The sequence below is a fragment of the Sus scrofa genome, chromosome 11 (assembly GCF_054392235.1).
Source record: "Sus scrofa isolate SSC_HxYL_T2T_F1_AM1 chromosome 11, Sscrofa_HxYL_maternal_Yorkshire_Landrace_v2.0, whole genome shotgun sequence".
Lineage (NCBI taxonomy): Eukaryota > Metazoa > Chordata > Mammalia > Artiodactyla > Suidae > Sus > Sus scrofa.
Window position 1 is genome coordinate 63,989,666 of NC_139393.1, and position 19,112 is coordinate 64,008,777.

At 34.6% G+C, this 19,112-nt stretch overlaps 1 protein-coding gene across 17 annotated transcripts in view; it reads left to right on the forward strand.

The window, feature by feature from the left end:
* The window catches only part of LOC146398660 (uncharacterized), a 519,413-nt gene that overhangs the window by 78,755 nt on the left and 421,546 nt on the right, over window positions 1-19,112 (forward strand). The window contains exon 4 of one of the 17 annotated variants that reach the window (XR_014820077.1): window positions 10,177-11,980. The exons of 15 other annotated variants lie outside the window; for them this stretch is intronic. Coding sequence is in view for 1 of the 2 variants with exons in the window: in XM_084982483.1 (XP_084838609.1) it covers window positions 10,177-10,232 (56 nt within the window). In the remaining variant the exon portion in view is untranslated. Of the gene's footprint in view, window positions 1-10,176; window positions 11,981-19,112 lie in introns of those variants that run through there. One more of the 17 variants, XM_084982483.1, reaches the window with a different exon arrangement.

Sequence of the window (19,112 nt, forward strand, 5' to 3'; positions counted from 1 at the left end):
GTCAGGGTAAAGAATGACATAGAGCAAATACTGGAAGAATCAGATGTAGTCTACACAGTGTCTGTTGTTTCCCCAGAAAACAACTCTCTTCTGCCTTAACTAGACATTTCCCAAACCAGCTTTGTTCCTTAGTTCAGTCTTTCTCAAACTTTAGTGATAGCTTCCTTTAAAAAGAAATACATCATTTCATAGAAGCTGAGCATTAAGTAATTTTTATTATATTATTTAAACATGCCCAATCATAAAACTTAGAACAAAGTTCTTGAGGTTTTAGTTCTGCTACTTTAAAATAATGCATATTACATTATTTAATGTAACTGGAATGGGTATGTAACTGGAATGGATAATGTTTGCCTAATAGTAAATTGCTTCTCACAATATGAGTATGGAACTAACTGCTATGAGGTAGTTTTTTTAGTATGGTCTGATTTACTGCTAAATGACTTCTCACGCAAAGTTCACTTTATAACTATTAAAAAGAAATAAAAACAAGAACAAAAGCTTTTTACCAGAGGTCAGTCTCAGCAAAGTTAGCACATAGAAATTTGTGTTGGCAAGTCAGTACACATTCAGGAATCAACAGACTTTTGAATAAGGTCACTATCTTATTAATTTGAGATATAAGGAATACAAAAAGATTGAATTACATAAGCAAAAGAAAAGTACACTTTATATCATTGTTTGTCAGATATATAAATGAAGATTGTGTCCATAAAGCAGAAATCACCATACAATAATAAGCTATTGGAGATTTTGGAACTCAAAAACTATACATATTGAAATTAAAAACAAAACTAAAAAGATCAGAAGATCGAAAAAATTCCAGACTAAACGAAATGGAAGAGATAATTACCATGGTGGAATATTGAGCCACAAAATTATCAGAGAACACAAAACCAAAGCATAAATATAGCCCCAGATATACATTCATTTACCACATTGAACTGTTAAAATTCTAAAGTAAAACCCAACAATTCATAACAGTGTCTGGGAATGGAAGAATGGAAGTAGACTAGGAGATTCTCCAGTTTAGTATGCAATGTCTTCGTTATTAAAGGAAAATGCATCCCTATGTCATTTTTGGACTTGAAAGTCAATTTTATTTAATTAATTTTTTTATTTCTCTTTTTTTGCTGTCCCGCAACATATAGAGATCATAGGCCAGGGATTAGGGATCTGAGCCACAGTTGCCACATAAGCTGTAGCAATGCCAGAAAATCCGTTTTAAGGACACAAAATAATGTGCTTGTTTGGAAAAAGAAGAGTGAAAAGTAATATAAAAATACTACCTGGCATATGTTTTAGTAACCAGTGCATCTAAATAGCATTAATTAGAATTTAAAATGAAATATTGATGTTTCAATGTTTCAGTTAATTATTTCTGTCTGAATTAAATAGAGTGAAAGCAGAAAGAAAGTAAGGAAGAGAAGAATTTTCTGCTTTTAAATTGCTTTAACAAATCACTTTTAAAGGTACCCAGCTTCCATACTAAAGAGTTTTCCAAAGTGTCATCATTTTAAAATTCACCTCAATAACAACAAAAAAATAATGTAGTGAGCCAATTTCTGAAATGATTAGCTGCCACCAGTTAAAATACAATTTTATTCTTCGTACCGGTGACGTAACTGCACATTGATTATAAAAGTCTACAAATAACAAATGTACTTAGAAACTTAAACAGCATTTATCATACAATCTAAATTCAGCTTTAGAACATAATTATCATATTGCCTGTCTTGGTCTCTTTTTGAATGACTCAATACCATTTAAATGGATAGATTATGTGAGAAATATTATATAATTTTAGTAAATCATCAAGTGCTTTCTTAATATAAAATCTAGAACCTTTAATATTGTAATCTATGTGATGACACTTTACCATGTGAACAAAATTAATCCATATGTTTTGTATATTTCCCTGAAGTCATATTTCTCAAGAAAAAAATGCAGTGAAATTATGGATTGACCAGATTACTTGCTTCTGCAAAAGAAATACTATTTAGTAAAAAACTGTTTTTCTCAAAATAGAACTAAGAAAATAAAGGGGCCATATCCAGAAATTTGTTTAATTCACTTAGAAAAAAATCCAAATTCAAATACAGGCACATATATGTTGATATTGGATTATTTTTAAAAATTTAATCTTTCAAATAGGATAACCCAGATTTATTTTTAATAAGAAATTCATTTCTTTACATGTATAAGTATTATATAAATAGTGTTATACAGAAGTATGACATTATAAAATGATAAGTTACTCTTTGATTATATAGAATTATAACTTATCCATATTACTTTACTTTTTGAAATCTAGTAATTGCTCAATATTCATCATCATTGCAATTGAAAATGCTAAAGAAAAAGCAATGTAGGAAAAGAAAGAGCATAAAAAAATGAGGTCAGGAGTTCTTATCATGGTGCAGTCGACACGAATCTGACTAGGAACCATGAGGTTGGGGGTTTGAGCCCTGGCCTCACTCAGTGGGTTAAGGATCCAGCAGTGCTGTGAGCTGTGGTGTAGGTCACAGACACAGCTCGGATCTGGCATTGCTGTGGCTGTGGCATAGGTCGATGGATAGAGCCCTTGCCTGGGAACCTTCATGTGCCGTGGGTGCAGCCCTAAAAAGAAAAAAAAAAATTGGGGTCAAATAGCTCCTGAGGTCAGCAAGTGAACTGAATGATGAACTGAAAAGAAATTTACTCTCACCTTTATGACAAGAACAAAGCTGGAGAAACAGGCGCGTTAGTGGCTTTCCTTGAACTCATCAGAAAACTGACTTTGAAAGGCAAATAACTAACCTGTAATGTGTAGAGAGAAACAGGATCCCATATTTTCTTACCTAGGACAAAAGCTGCCCAATGCCACCTAAATGGGAAAGAATATTCAGATAAATAAATTAAAAAAATGTTCTAGACCAAGCGTAGGATAGAATAAAAGTGAGAAGCCCCAGATTGCATAAATGGGAGGAAGGTTGGACCTTTACAGGGCTTCCCTCCAAGCTCTCTAGGATGAACTCACAGGGAAGATCTGGAAGAACCTCAGAATTATTTGCTTGTTGTGCTGGCTATAAAAGAAGACCAGCCACTATAAAAACTCCTTTTGAGACCTACTACTCTTACTTCTCCTATAGAACAAAAGTCTTCATCTTGTAGTTCCCACTATGATGCAGTGGGTTAATGATCCAGCTTATGTCTGTGGCTGTTGCCAGTTTGATCCCTGGCCCCAGCCTGGCGGTACAGTGGCCTAAGGATCCAGCATTGCCACAGCTATGGTGTAGGCTGTGTCTCAGTTTTGATCCCTGGCCCAGGAACTTCCATCTGCCAGGGGTGCAGATGTAAAAGAAAAAAAGAAAAGAAAGAAAAAAAAAAAAGAAAGAAATGCAAGTAGAACAAATCGGAGTGTTGGATTTCCCATTGCAGCTCAGTGGAAATGAACCTGGCTATTATTCATGAGGATGCAGGTTTGATCCCTGGCCCTGCCCAGTGGGTTAAGGATCTGGCATTGTATAGGTTGCAGAGGTGGCTCAGAATGGGTGTTGCTGTGGCTGTGTTGTAGGTAGGCAACTGTAGCTCTGATTTGACCCTTAGTCTGAGAACTTCCATATGCCACACCTGGAGCCCTGAAAGAAAAGGAAGGAAGGAAGGAATGAACAAACGAATGAACTGGAGTGTGAACTGGAGATTGTCACTTGCCACCTGCCCCTACATAGATTGAATAATGAGTCACTGCAGATGCTGACCCATAACACCCCTGAAAGGAGATCAGGACTGAGGCACTCCATGCACTAGGAAAATTGGAAGAACAAGTCTTCAGATAGATTTCAGGAGAATATTTTATGTGCCAAATTTTTGCTTCTCCCATATCTAAAAAAAGTACTCAAATTTGTCATGGTGATGTCTGCTTCTCATGACTAGCAGTAACCGTCACAAGACTAGCAGATAACTTTTGCAAAATGTGTGCTTAGTTACATGTACCTCCCCTTTCACCAAAATCACATATACTGACTTTCCTTCCTACCTCTTTGGAGCTGTATCTCAGTGCTATCTGAAATGCTGCTTCCTAGGCTATAATTCCCCACTTTGCCTCAAATAAAATTTAACTGTCAACTTTTAAGTTGTGCATATGTTTTTCTCATTTTTAAAAGCTTTATTAAAGTATAGTTGATTTACAGTGCTGTGATAATTTCTGCTGTACAAGTGATTCAGTTATACATATACACAAATCCATTTTTTTCATATTCTTTTCCCATATAGATTATCATAGAATATTGGGTAAATTTCCTGTTCTCCTTAGACAGTCATTCCATATACCTCAGTGGGCATAGGGCAATCTCAAATCCCCAGTCCACCCTGCCACCACTTGTTCCCTTCAGTAACCATAAGTTTATTTTCAAAGTCTGTAAGTCTGTTTCTGTTCTGCAGTAAGTTCACTTGTATCCTATTTTAGATTCCACATATAACTTGTATCATAGGATTTTTGTTTTTCACTGTCAGATTAACTTCACTTAGTATAATGATCTCTAGGTCCATCCATCTTGCTGCAAATGGCATTATTTTATTCTTTTTTATGACTGGGTAATATCACATTATATATACGTACCATGTTGTCTTTATACAGCATATATATGGGTCTTATTTTTGTATCCATTCAGCCATCATTTAGTCAATTTACATTTAAGGCAATTATGATATACATGTTCTGAGTGCCATTTTGTTAATTTTTTTAGATTTGTTTTTGTTGGTCTTTTTTCTTCCCTTCTTTTGTTCTCTTCTCTTGTAGTTTGGTGACTAACTTTAGTGCTGTGTTTTTACTATTTGTGTGTGTATCTATTGCAGATTTTTGGTTTGCAGTTATGATAAGGTTGTGATATAGAAGTCTATATATATACAAGATTGTTTTAAGTTGATGGCCTTTTAATTGCAAATGCATTTTCAGAATCTTGCATTTGTATCCTCTACTTGTTGAATCTTTAAATCTTCTATTCCTTTGCTAAATGTCTCTTCTAACTTATTGATCTTTACCTCTATGTTTGTTTCCAAGATATTAGATCATCCTTTACTCTAAAGTCCTTTTCAGGTAGGTTTTTTGTCTCCACTTCACTTAGCTGTTCTTCTGGGGTCTTATATGTTTCCTTCATCTGACTCATATTTCTCTGACTTTTCCTTTTGTATATCTTTTTGTGTGGTATCCTTTTTGCAGACTACAGGGTTATATTATAGCCTCTCTGCTTCTGGTGTCTGTTCCCTGTGGGCAAAGTTGATACAGGGGATTGTGGTAGGCTTCCTGATCGAAGGTATTGGTGCCTGCCCCCTGTAGGTGGAGCTAATTCCTGTACCTCTGGTGGATGGGGCTTTGTCTCTGGGTGTTATTAGAGGCAGCTGTGTGCCTAGGAGGACAGTAGGCAGCCTGTTTCCTGATGTGTGAAGCTGTGTTCCCCTGTTTGTTGTTTGGCCTGGAGCTTCTCAGCCCTGATGGGTGGACCAGATTTTTCCAAAACGGCAACCACCAGGGGAACTCACACTGATGATTATTCCTGGGACCTTTGTGTCCAATGTCCTGCCCCCAAAAGTGAGCCACAGCCACCCCTGCTTTGCCAGGGACCCTCCAAGACCCTTGGGAGAGAATGATCCAGATTCTTATGGAGTCCTTGCTTTGCCCTGGGACCCAGTGTAGATGGAACCCTGTGCATGCCCTCCATCAGTTAGGTCTCTCTTCCCCCAGTACTATGGAGTTCCCATGTTCAATCCTCAAGGCCTTCAATGGCAAATGTTCTGGGGGATCCTCCTCCTAATCAAGACCCCCACACATGGGAACCTGACATGGGGTCCCAAACGCTCATTCCTGTAGGAGAGCCTCTGCAGTATAGTTGTTTTCCAGTCTGTGGGTTACCTACCCAGTCTTATGGGATTGCTTTTATTGTGAAAGCACTCTTCCTTCTGTCTTGATATAACTTCTTTTGTCTTTGGGTATAGGATTTTTTTTTTTTTTTTTGTAGCTTCCAGTCTTTTTTGTTGATGGTTGTTCAATAGTTAGTTGTAATTTTGGTTTTTCATAAGAGGAGGTGAGTTCAAGTCCTTCTACTCTGAAATATTGTCTCTGTCAAGACAGTCTTTTCAATAAGTGGTGCTGGGAAAACTGGACAATGGTGCCCTGTGCCCTCTTTCCTGCCTGTGTGTATTTTTAAGTCAACAGGAACTAGTATTAACTTAAAAAAAAAGTCTTTATCTACCAAACATTTAAGGAAGAAATAACATCTATTGTACAAAATCTCCTTTGGAAAATACAAGAAGAGGGAATGGCCCTCAGCTCACTTATGAGGCCTCTATTACTCTAATGCCAAAACCATACAAAGGCTTTATGAAGTATTGCAAGAAGTCTGTAAGCCAAACTTTACAATGGATAAACCTGGTTGATACCACCTTAACAGGAGATCAAGTTTAATAGAAATAAGTCCTTGATGCCATGTTGATGTCACATATCCATTGTTATGATGCAATTGGAGAACACCTCTGTGATATTCTTCACCCAAATCCATAGTCTCAGTGTAATTATGAAAAAACCTTAGAAAAAAAAGTTTTTGTTTCTACAAAATTCTTGACCAATACTCCTCAAAAATGTGAAGATCAGTTAAAAAATGGAAAGATGTAAAACCTATCAAATTTGAAAGGCGATATGACGACTAAATGAATCTTTTAACAAGCATTTGAAAATTTAATAAGTCTGTACATTACTAGCGTTGCACCATTGTTGTTGTTGTTTTTGTTGTTTTTCTCGACAAGGCTCTACTTTTGCAGAAGGGCACAGGTACTCAAAAAGCATGTGCTGCACCATTGTTTATTTCCTAATTTCAATAATTGTGACATGATTATGTGTGGTATTAACACTAGGAGGAGCTTGGTGAGAGGTATATGGGAAACTATCTGGATTATCTTTGCAACTCTATAATCTGAATATGAAATTATTCAAAATAAAAATAAATATAAAAATGAGTTTATAGTCATACACATCAAAATTCAAAACTAACAATTATAAGACTTTTATATAACAAGGAGTGGTAATAAATTATTACTAGAATTAAAACCTGATAAATGGGAGCTCGTATCAATTCATTATCTCAGTAGCAGACCCGGAGATAAATTTAGGTATTCAGAAAGGTTATTGCACTTCATGCCTGCATTTAATAAAAAAGGGAGAAGAAGCCAGGTTGCACAGAGGAACACTTCAGAAAACATGTTTTGATGTTTCAGATCCAATGAGGACCTAAAACCCATTAAATAAAAGATGGGAGGGAACAGGATAGGCAGGTGGATTTTGGAGAGTGATACACTGTAATATGAACAATTGTTTGCCACCATGATGAAAAGTTTTGAAAGATCTATTGCCCTATAAAGAAGTCCTGCTTTGGACAAAAATGACCAGCTTTGTAACCTTACTATGTTCACTCATTGGCTGGAGACTGGGCAGGAAATGTGTGGTCTCAGCTCAAATGCTAGGACACAAATTAAAAGTGCTACAATTGTAGACTCTCAGTTACCTGCTTTCTACACAGCTGAATGCAGTTTCTTTTCTGAGGGAGATCTGGGCAGGGCAACTGAAGAATAGTCAGGGTAGAATTAAATGATGACAGCTTGGAGAAATAATCACAGAGCTTCCCATAATTATTCATATGGAAATAAAATAAATATACAAAAATCATTTTATTTCACTTTACTTTTAATAAATTTTAATAATGTTTAATAATTTTAATATTTAATAATGTTAATTATTAAACATTTAATAATGTTTAATAAATTTTTTCCAAATGCCTATAAACGTTATTAATAAAATGCTTTAATAATAAATATATAATACAGTAGTATATAATTTTGTGAAATAGTAGAAATAAAATTTTACCTCATTGAAATAAGAAAAGGAAAAATGTTAAGTTGCTAACATTAAAAATAGTTGTATGTGATGATGGGGAGTCTTTGGGATTCATCATATACATTTAAATTAGTTATGTAATCATTTTCTATAGTATCCCAAATATACTATAGGCTGAAAATATTGTTTGCAAATACTTAACCTTACATGAAAAAGCTATGATAATTTGAAAATGTACAAAGTATCATTTTATTCTTCAAAATCCATTCAGAGTTTACAGGAGCAAAAAAGATTGGCAAACAGTTTGGTAATTGGAGTGGAAGAAAATGCTGGTAATGAAACAATGTGTACTGCCTTTGGAGAAATTAACTTAATCTATTCCATAAAAGCTTTGGTATCTTGTCACTATTGACATATATGTATATTTGATTAAAGTATACAATTCTCCCTAAATAAATAGAAAAATGTCATAAACTGAATTCTCTCACCATTACTAGTACACTCACATATATTCCTCACACTGTAATTTGACATTATCTATCTGCCGTCCATCTGTCTATCTTCACCAAAAGACTGCATGTATTTCTTCCATCTGAGAAATATCTACTTCTAAATGTTAGACTGAATATTTTTTTTCTAAACAAATTTGCACTAGTGTAAAGAGAATTGCTACTTGTGCTTTTATGGTTATATCCTATCATTTTCCTAATTTCTTTGTAAATTTAATTATATAATATGATTTAGTGGGAAAAATTAAATTAAAATGGGTACATTTAAAATATTCTAGATAACTTGGAGTAAAAATCAATGCCTAAATCATTTTAAAACAACATTAGAGCCAAAAGAGTATAAAAGTAAGTTGTAAGTGGTCAGATAAAATTTTTTCAGATGAACAAATATTTACTTCTACTGGAAGCTTCTAGAAATAATTTTGACTATCTGAATTTTCAAATTTTCCATATCCCAAAATTCTGTGTTTTAAACTCTCTTTAGTATATCAAAATAAATTAAAAATAATATATTTTCTTGAATTAATAGAGAACAAAATGCTATTTATCTTTTAAAACATGTATAACACAAAAATTAAAGATGGCAAGTTAGTTTAAAAACTGCTTGTGGCCAGCTAGGAACAATCAGGTGATTGACAAATCCAAAAAAAAAATCATAACATTACTAAAGCTAGGTCAATTTACAAGGGAAAAAGGAAAATCATGATTTTATATTGAGGTCCAAACTACAGGCAAATTCAATTAACATATGCTGGGGATTTTTCTCTATTGGATTTTAGAGTAAAAACTTAAGATTATTCTGGACACTAAAAATTAACATTAATTATTTATCTGTTAAATTGATGTGCTCTTTTAAACTTAAAAATAAAGACTTGAAGAACAGAAATAAGGTACTCTAAATGAATGCTCACAAATATAACAAGCTGTCAAGTTTCACACAGAGGCAAGTAAAGCTACAAATGATGATGATAAAGAAGAGAAAGTATGATTGCATGTCTGAGGCTAATAAAATATGACAAATCATAAGAAATTTTGGCAGCACATAGAAAAAGATAGAAGTTAAACAAAACTGCCTGATGAAAATAATGTTTATTTCTTTTTATTTGGTACCTTGACTATCCTGAAAACTTATTAAATATATCAAGTTTAGGACCTAAAACTCTAAATTCTGTCGATATTCTGTGTGACACAAATTTTGGACTGTATCATGCTGAAAAAAGAATATAAAATTTAAATAAGATTGATTTACATAAAGGCAAATTGAATCAAACCAATTAGCTAAAATAAGGAATTCTGTTACTTGAAATAATCTGTGTATTTATATAGATAAGTATGCTGCTATTAGGAAATAACTGAATATATTTGAATACATTAACATTTCTCTTTGGAAACTCCATCTAACACCCTTGCCAAAATAGGTTGTGAATTTATTTTGAAAGAACTGAAGGCTGAGATTTTACCTCTGATATGTTTATGTATCGTTTTCTTTTAAGGAAAACAATATGAAATATATTAAGTCACTTAAGGTAATTAAAGTGATATTATCTTCTTCATAAAAACACAATTTATTTTATTTCTAAATATCATTGACTACAGAAAAAGCCAAACTGCATTTTACCTTGTTATATTTTGATGTCTCTGATATTATAAAATGATGTTAATATTTTTGTATTTTTAATCACTTGCCAAGAACTTGGCATATTGTCTTTCTGTTTTGCAAGTCAGTTAACACCAAGTTTATAATGGCAAACTCGTGTTTCACAGTGAACTGATATCTCATTTTGTGTCATTTTATATTTATAGGGTCTGAGTCTCGCCTAGGTCACTATTTCTCAAAAGAAGAGTTATTTGCTAAATAAAGGTTTACATCAAAAGCCAAGAATCTCCCTCCACAATATTCTGCCCAAGAAAATCTGAAGTTATATTATTCCAACCTGCTATAAATCCTTCAGGTGTATTAACTTAAATGATTCATATGCATCAAACAGAATAACTTACATTGCGACCAATTAAAATTGAGAGTCTTTTCTTCCTCCAGAAAACACTGGATTATGGTAGCTATTTTGTATGGTTGAGAAAATGCACAAACTCTTTTAAATAAACTATAAATATTGCCTCTAACAAAATTCAAGATTACCTTAAAGCCACTGTCCAATAATAATGGATTGCATTGTAGTAAATTAGTGAGATTCAACTTCTGCCAGAACAAGAGGATTTTCTTATTATAAAGATCAATTTGATATTTGATACCATTTAATCTCTATTTCACAATTTCCTGTTCTGTAAATAAGGATACCGTTATCTCAATCGTAGTTATTATGAGCGTCAAGTGTACAGAACAGCATATGTCACCTGCTAAGGACTCTGTAAGTTAATGTTAATAACGATAAGTTGCATATCTGGGTTTTGGACCTAGAGATTTCCTAATCATTTGGACCATCTTAGCCTGGGATCTCTGGAACATAAAACTTGCTCTAAAGCCTATTTGTAGATACTTTGTTGGACATAATGATCCCGTTTCAAGAACAGTTAGGAAAAATGTAAAATAAACAAGATGGTACACCATATGCTAGCCATAGCTTCTGTAAAAAACAAGGCCATTTGCTTAGGCATTCATTGATCTTCCATATAGAAACCCTGTGCCTCTAAACAATATGATGGTAAGAGGGAAGAAGGAAGAGAGAGAAATTTATTCCCTGGCTCTTTTTGACATTTTCTAATTTTAAAAACAACAAAACTATTTATTTGGAATTTTTTCCCTAAGATGTGATAATTGCCTTCTACTTCTGATTTAGGTCCACTGGCTTTTAGAGCATCCACTTGGGTAACTATATTGACCCCCTGAGTTGTGGCATGTTTTATGATCCTAAAACTCTTAAGTTCTTGGGTCTAGCTGAACTGGCTTACTGCAATTGCTAAGGCTCTGGCTAAGTTCTACTAAGTAGAGCAGAGAGGCTTCCTTCACCCCCAAATATTCAGCAAGAGCTAGTGAGCATCAAAAATTAAATCATGCAGGCAACAGGGGATGATTTTTCTTGAGCAAGATGAGGAGACTAGGGGAGCCAAGTTAATCAGGAGAGAATTATAACTGGGATGTGGTCTATAGCTGGCAACACTCAGATCAATTAACATCGTATTACAGATTTTGGCTCTCTTCTAAGAATGATTTTATGACATGTTCCATGATAGAATTAGGGAAAATTTAATCCTTCAAGGAGGTGGCCAATCACAGTATATTAAAAAGTTAAAGTGAGGAGTTCCCTTCCTGGCTCAGTGTTTAAGGAACCCAACTAGGATTCATGAGGATGCGGGTTCGATCCCTGGCCTCACTCAATGGGTTAAGGATCCAGCGCTGCCATGAGCTGTGGTATAGGTTGCAGATGCAGCTCAGATCCTGTGTTGCTGTGGCTGTGGTATAGGCCGGTAGCTGCAGCTCAGATTCCACCCCTAGCCTGGGAACTTCCATATGTGGCAGGTGTGGCCCTAAAAAGCAAAAAAAGAAAAAAAAAAGTTGAAGTGAGATAGCAACTGAAACAAAGTACAGCCATCTGCTGAAGGTAGTCCTTAAAAGTATAATTAATATTTGTCACTTCTCTACTCAACTCTGTACTTACAGTTTACTTAACACCCAGGTACCATTTGAGGTGATTTTGTTTGCTTGCCTGTGGACACTGAACCTTTGAAGCTATGTTGTTCAGAGACAAAAAAAATCTATTATTTATTATTCATAATTAGAACTTAACACAAAAGCACCAAGACACATCCCACTGAATCCCCTCAACTTCATATATACCTTCGCCCTGTCCATTATTTAGTAGCTATTCTAGTTTTTTTGTGGAAATCAGAGTCAGTGTTCATGCCAGCACACTAACAGATGCACTGGCATGAGGAATCTGAAGTTCCAGTTTAGAATCACAGCTTCATTTCCACATCAGTCTTAACTTTTTCCATGGGCAGAAATACCCTGTATTTAGAGTCCCAAGACATCAAGAGGTATCAGTTTCCAAGGTCTAAGATTTCTAGGATGGGAGGCACAGTGTTCAGAAATGAGTCCCTGGGCATGATAGTAAAAGGAACCAAACTATCTTCCATCTCCTGATTTCTAGGCTTCCATTTATTGTGGCATTTGACATTCCACACTATGTATTGACTATGAATGACATACACTGCAATTTGTAGGACAGCATCTGAATCTTTCAAGTTATATATATTTTTAATGTAATGGACCATTATGCAGGCCACAGTTTCATAGGACTGCTCCTTTTGTTAATGTGATACATGGTAAGATCACTGACACACATAACTGAGATCTCACTATTCCTCATCTTTTTTTTTTTTTTTTTGTAAAATGAATCTCTTGATCTGAATAAGGCCTTCTGTAAATTCTCAGACTGTGTTTTTTAGCAAGGTTTTCTGAGCTTTTTCCTTGGGGAAATAGTGCTTGTCCTTAGGGCTCAAGATTAGCACTGTTGATTGATTCGGCATTTAGTAGTAGCACCTTTAAATAGGCCTGGGTAAAAAGGGAGACTGTGTTAAGACAATACACTGCCATCACTCCTGCTATTATGGTTGATCTCTTCATTGGCCTATTGTACAAATATTTGGGATTTGGAGTAAAGGAGCAGTCTCACCTCATTCGGTCAGTAATACTGTCAACCTGATAAAATTCCCTACATAATCATCTCTGGCAGACATTAATATAAGATACCAAGCCCTTTTCTGTCTCTTTGGTCCATTCATTTCTCTTCGCAAGTCTCTTTCCCTCAGTGTTCCAGCATTATACTATCCAAGTCCCATGCTCTCCAGGACAAGCCATTATTTTCCTCACTAGGGAAATATCAATGGTATACCATGCATTAGGCCAAATCCCCTCCAATTTCCCTGAGAAAATGAAGTATGTTACTCACAGTCCTGCACATTGAGAAGTTTTCTTTACCACAGTTTCTCAAAGCTTTTCCTGAGTGGAATGAAACACAACTGCTAACCATCCGGGCTACCAGCATAATATGTGATGATCTATATGTGAACTATCTCCAGGTCTTTTCCTCCCCTCTTCAGTGCATCATAGGGAATATGCCATAAAACAATAGATGAGAGTTGACAGACAGGTCTTTGTACAAAAGAAATAAGTGACCTGGGAGTTTGAGCCTCTTTTGTCTACATTTGTTTAAAGCTAGTCTCAAATTACTAACTTCCATGTTATAGTGCATTTTCACTATGCTTGCTTGATGTTATGAATCAGTGGATTCCATAACATTCGGTATCAAAATGAGAAACTAAGGTTACATAGTCAGTAAATGCCCTATGATCAAATACACAATCTCTAGCAAGTCCCATTGATCCCCTAGGAGTTATTCCTAAAGACATTTATTGTTTTCTGCCAAAGAGGGAAAGGTCTTGCTGCAGTACCTTAGGAGCCTGAGAAGCTACTCTCCCAATGAACTTAATGCAAGTTCTGCACAGCTTGCATATCAACAACATCCATCCACATCGCCTTGGTTCTCCTGGGTCCATGGTCTTAAAGTCGAAGAGCATGCTTTGTAGCCTGTTCTTACTGCAAATAATTCCTTTTCTCTTGGCCATATTCAGATAGCAGAATTCACTGATTAGTCACTAATTAAATAGTCATGATAACAGCCCTGTGAATGATATATACCTCCTACAAAATCCAAAGAGATACAACAAGTATCAATTTCTCAGTCTTAGGGGTCAGTTTATTGGAGTATAGGGAGCTTTACATTAGAGAGGATGTCTGAGATTATCCAAAACTCTGTACCCAGAAAAACTTCACTGATTTTCAATCAGTTTAAACATTGTCAAGATCACCTTGACACCATGGCAAGCATATTGTTTATTAAAGAATTTATGTTTCTTGCCACTTCCTACTCATCGGGTCACAAACAGCAAAATATAAGTAACACAGAATATCAGTATAATTAAGAACTCTACAGAATGCATTATATCCCAGAGCAAAAGAACCAACAGAGCCCTGCAGCAGGACACCAAAGATGCATGATTGAATTTTCCCTGTAAAGATGATTTTTTTAATCCTTCTTGTTAGTGATACCGGGAGTAAAAAGCATTTGCAAAACTAAAAGCTGCCTACAAAATGTCAAAGGCTGTATTGATCTTCTCCAGATAAAATATACCACCTGGTGTTTTGGTCTATCCAGTGATTAATGTCATAGTACTCTTCTGTTTTCCTTAGAGGTTCAGATAGGTAATTATAAAGAACAGTGATGGATACAAGTCTCTCTGCATCTTTAAAATCCTTGATGTTGGTAGTTTCTCTTTAAACTTCCTACAACATAGTTTTACTTTGGATATACTGTCTTGACCAGAGGCTTGATAGTTGCAAGGGCTTCCTTCTAGGTCTTCCTAGCACAAAGGTCCACTGTAGGAACCAGTGTGAGTCTTCTTTATGCTAAGTATATTATCGTGAACAGATATTGAGGGCTGTAAAATAAACAGAATACCCAAGGACACGTTAGATATTCTGTATGGTAAGCTTAATTGAAACCAGTCATTACTTGGTGTTCATATGTAAGTCAATCCAGAGGATTGTTTCAGCATTTCATGTAATTTGGTTTCAGTGTCACCTCAGACATTATATCTGAAAACAATTTTTTAAAGTTCTAGAAATTTTCCTTTCTCTTGTGCTCAGTTGCATTGGCAAGTTACAAAACTCCATTTGGAAAAGAATGAGAGACATATATATATAGTGCCACTGACAAATTGTTCCTCAAGAGGACTTTTCTTCACTTCAATCAATGGAAAACGACTTAGGTTGGGAAGGCTTGTGAAGCAGTGTTATTTACCACCATGGTGGCTTGGATCAGCCTTCTTCTCACCAGCTTTTCTGATCTTCCATCTTACCCCTTAGAATACTATTTTCTTTTTTTTAAGTATTTGATTTTTATTTTTCCATTATAATTGATTTACAGAGTTCTGTTAATTTCTACTGTACAGCAAGGTGACATAGTCATATATATATATATATATATATATATATATATATATATGTATGTATTTCTCACATTATCCTATTAAATGCCTTCAAACAAAGAGTACTGATGGCCACTTCTGCCTTGATAGCCATTATGGAACTATTCATTTACCTTCAACAGTTCTGTGTTGCTATCTGGACTTCAACATTCCAGAACCCCACTCTCATTAACGTTAGGGATACCAGCTCTATACAGTATATCTTAGTGTTATCTGAAACTTACAGTAGACAGTAAGCATGTGCGTTCTCAAACATGTTGTATTATTGCACCACACTTTACTGTCCATTCCATATTGTCTTAATGAAGACAACTTGGCTCTCCCTGAAAACACAGATTAGCAGTGAGCACCTATTAAGGGATAGACTGTGTCCCTCCAAAATTCATATATTAAAGTCTAATACCTCATAATGTGACCATAATCAGAAATACTCTCTTTAAAGAGATAAGTGAGTTAAATTAAGTGATTGAGATGGGCCCTAAATCACTATCTCCTTATAAAAAGAAGAAATTAGGACAGTTATAAAGGGAAGACCAAGTAGAAACCCAAAGAGAAGATGGTCATGTGCAAACCAAGGAAAGAGGCCTCAGAAGAAATTAATCCTGACAACACCTTGATATAGGACATCTGGCTTCCAAAATGTGAGAAAGTAAACTTCAGTTGCTTAAGCCACCAAAGTTGTGCTATTTTGTTATTAATTAATACAGTGGCCATATTTTAGTTAGAAATCTAAGAGACCTATGTACATTGAACCTATATACATTTGAGTACCAATATCTCTTCATTAAATTCCAGAATCATATACCCAAATGAAAACTAGTAATTTACATTTAGAAGCCAATGCTTTTAAAAATTTAGCCTATGAAAATTGAGCTCCTTATATATAGTTCATGAAAACGATGTCATGGTGGTCTCCCATTCTAAATTGTTGACAAATCAACACTTCTAATGAGGCAAAAATCTCTCTGTCAAACTTGGCTATGCTTTGATGGAAGTAAAGTGAATAAGCGGGGGTAAAATAGAAAATGAAGTCACTGAAATAAGACATAGCACAGAACCATATTTATTATGCAGTTTGTAGGTCACTGTAATAACTATAGCTTGAATGAAAATAGTAAGACTGTAGATAATTACAAGTGTAAGAGTGATATGATCTGCCTTAAATTTTAGAGGATTATACTAGCTAGTCCATTAAAAAGAAATGGAAGGGGAGCAACCTAGAAGAAGAGATGCACTAAGAGGATTATTGCAAAATTGCAGGATAAAAACAACAGTGTGTTGGTATGGGATGATAGTTTAAGGTGATGAGTGATATTTGGATACTTTCAGATATTTCTACCTACTTGAGTCCTACATCAATTATTATATATTTAACTAAAATAAGACAAATGACATTAAGTAACTTGGTTATATTTGTTTCCTTAAATCTATTCCAGAAATCATTATCAATTTAAACATAATTAATATTGAGGGATAAGTTATTTGTCCTGTATATGTTTATACCCCTGGAATAAAAAAGCTAGAATGATATAAATGATACCATCTAATTTCTTTAATATATTATATATAATGGGAATTCCACAGTTTACATATCCGGTGCATTTTTCCTGTTTTCTTTTTAAACACTATTTTTAATTATATTTTAATCCTTTTGAACAGTATCTAATATGAGTTCATTTATGAAAAATGTATGTCTGTGTACATGGATGTCAAAGATGTCTATATACATAATAGTTATTTTTCAGGTTCTCCATAGAAAAATGTTTTTAAAGTTATGAATATCATTGCATAAAAGTTGTTTAGAGTTTCTGGTAATTAAATAGTTAATTGTCTCTAATGGGTGAATTTACTGTATGATAGAAAGATGTTTAAATACTTGGATTATAATCAGCAAATGAAATCCCTGCTTCCTTTGAGAACATACTGAAATGCAGAAGCTGATTTACCTCATTTTTTTCATCACATTTGGAATATCCATGTTAATTCAATAGCTGTAGAACTATTGTGTGTATAATATATGTATAAATTAAAATCTATATTAAATATGCTTTGGAATATTTGGAAAACTGTCAATTTGCCATTTGCCCCTGCCTGCTAGTAGTTGTAGCATACACCTTCCAGATGAAAGATTTTCATTTAAATAGTCCAGTAGGAAATCTTGTACAAACTTTCCGGATCTGCTAAAGAAAGCCCTTTGATAGTAGAGGTGATTTAAATTAGTGCTAATTTAGAGCTCTTTTGAGAATATTTGCCTGTCAGCTCAGTGCTTAACATGGAGCTAATTAGAGCTATTTTGCCCACAAAAGATGATTGTTAAGTCCAGCAACAATACACACTGAATGATTAAAGTGCCTCAGAAACAGAAATAGAAATGCAATTTTCATTAGACGGTATTTTCTTTTCTGCTTTTGACCTCATAGATTAGATTTTTGAAAGAATAATACCTCTTATTCAAGATACTGGGTAGGAAAAAAATGACTGGGTTGACCTCTAGAACTAGAATAAGTAATTGTGTATTTCTTTGGTAAAGATGATATATTTTATAAAGCATATTCATTTAAACAAAACCATACGTATTCATATTTTACTGTTAATTTATTGTTGGATTTTAAGGGGATGGAATGATAAAGCTTTTGGTCTCTTTACCACCTTTGATTTTTAACTATGGTGACATTCACATAACATACAATAAACCATTTTAAAGTGGACAGTTCAGCGGCATGTAGCACACTCACAGTATTATACAATAACCATGTCTCTCTAGTTTTAAAACGTTTTCATTACCCCAGAATAATATCTAGGGCCCATTAAGTAATCTCCCTTGTGACTTTATATATCCTAAACTGATGCAGGCTTCTCTTTTGCATCTTATTTGCAAGAAATGGAGAATATCCATTTGTCAAGATAAACTCCATTTTTTTCTTTCTTTTTTCTTTTGGTCCAAAATATAGTGCGTAGATATTCCTGGAGCTAAGGAAGAGGCTTACCTTTGACAATGGTGAATCCATAAATTTCTCATCTGTCTTTGTTGCTTTCTCTGTGCAGGTGTTCTGTCATACTCAGAGATTTTGGCCCCCTAATTACGCATCCTTGAGGTTTTTGGAATTTTCGTACCACTAAACTTAATTTTGATTAAAGAAAATTTCGTGTTATGCTAGTTCTACTTAAAGGAACTGGGTTGAAGTAAAGAAACATATCCAAAAGAAGGATAAGAACCACCTTCCTTATTTCCATCTTTCTTCCAGTTCCAAGTTTAGGAAAGGGAAACTGAAGTTTAAAAGTACAAAAGGAAGAAAGAAAGCTGCATGGCAAGTGGGAATCTATTCTAAATGGAAAAACTGACAGTTTCAATCTGTTGTGTATTCAAGGAAGGCTATGTGTAAATGAACTAATACATAGCAGCTAAATCCAGGCTTGTCACCCCTACCCCATCAAATAGTTCTTGGAACTATTTGGATTTAACTGCTATATATTATTTCATTTACAAATGGTCTTCCTGGAATACACAGAAGACTGAAGCTGTCTGTCAGTATTTCCATTTAGAATGGAGTCCCACTTGCCATACAGCTTCTTTCTTCCTTTTGCACTTTTTAACTTCAGTTTCCCTTTCTTAAGCTTAGCCCTGGAATAATGGCTGTCTATTGGGCTTTTTCCTACTATAGAAATCCTATTATTAGAAAAAAAATTTTAATCCAATCTTTAAAAAAGTAGTCTTCTGTTTCCTAGATTGCACT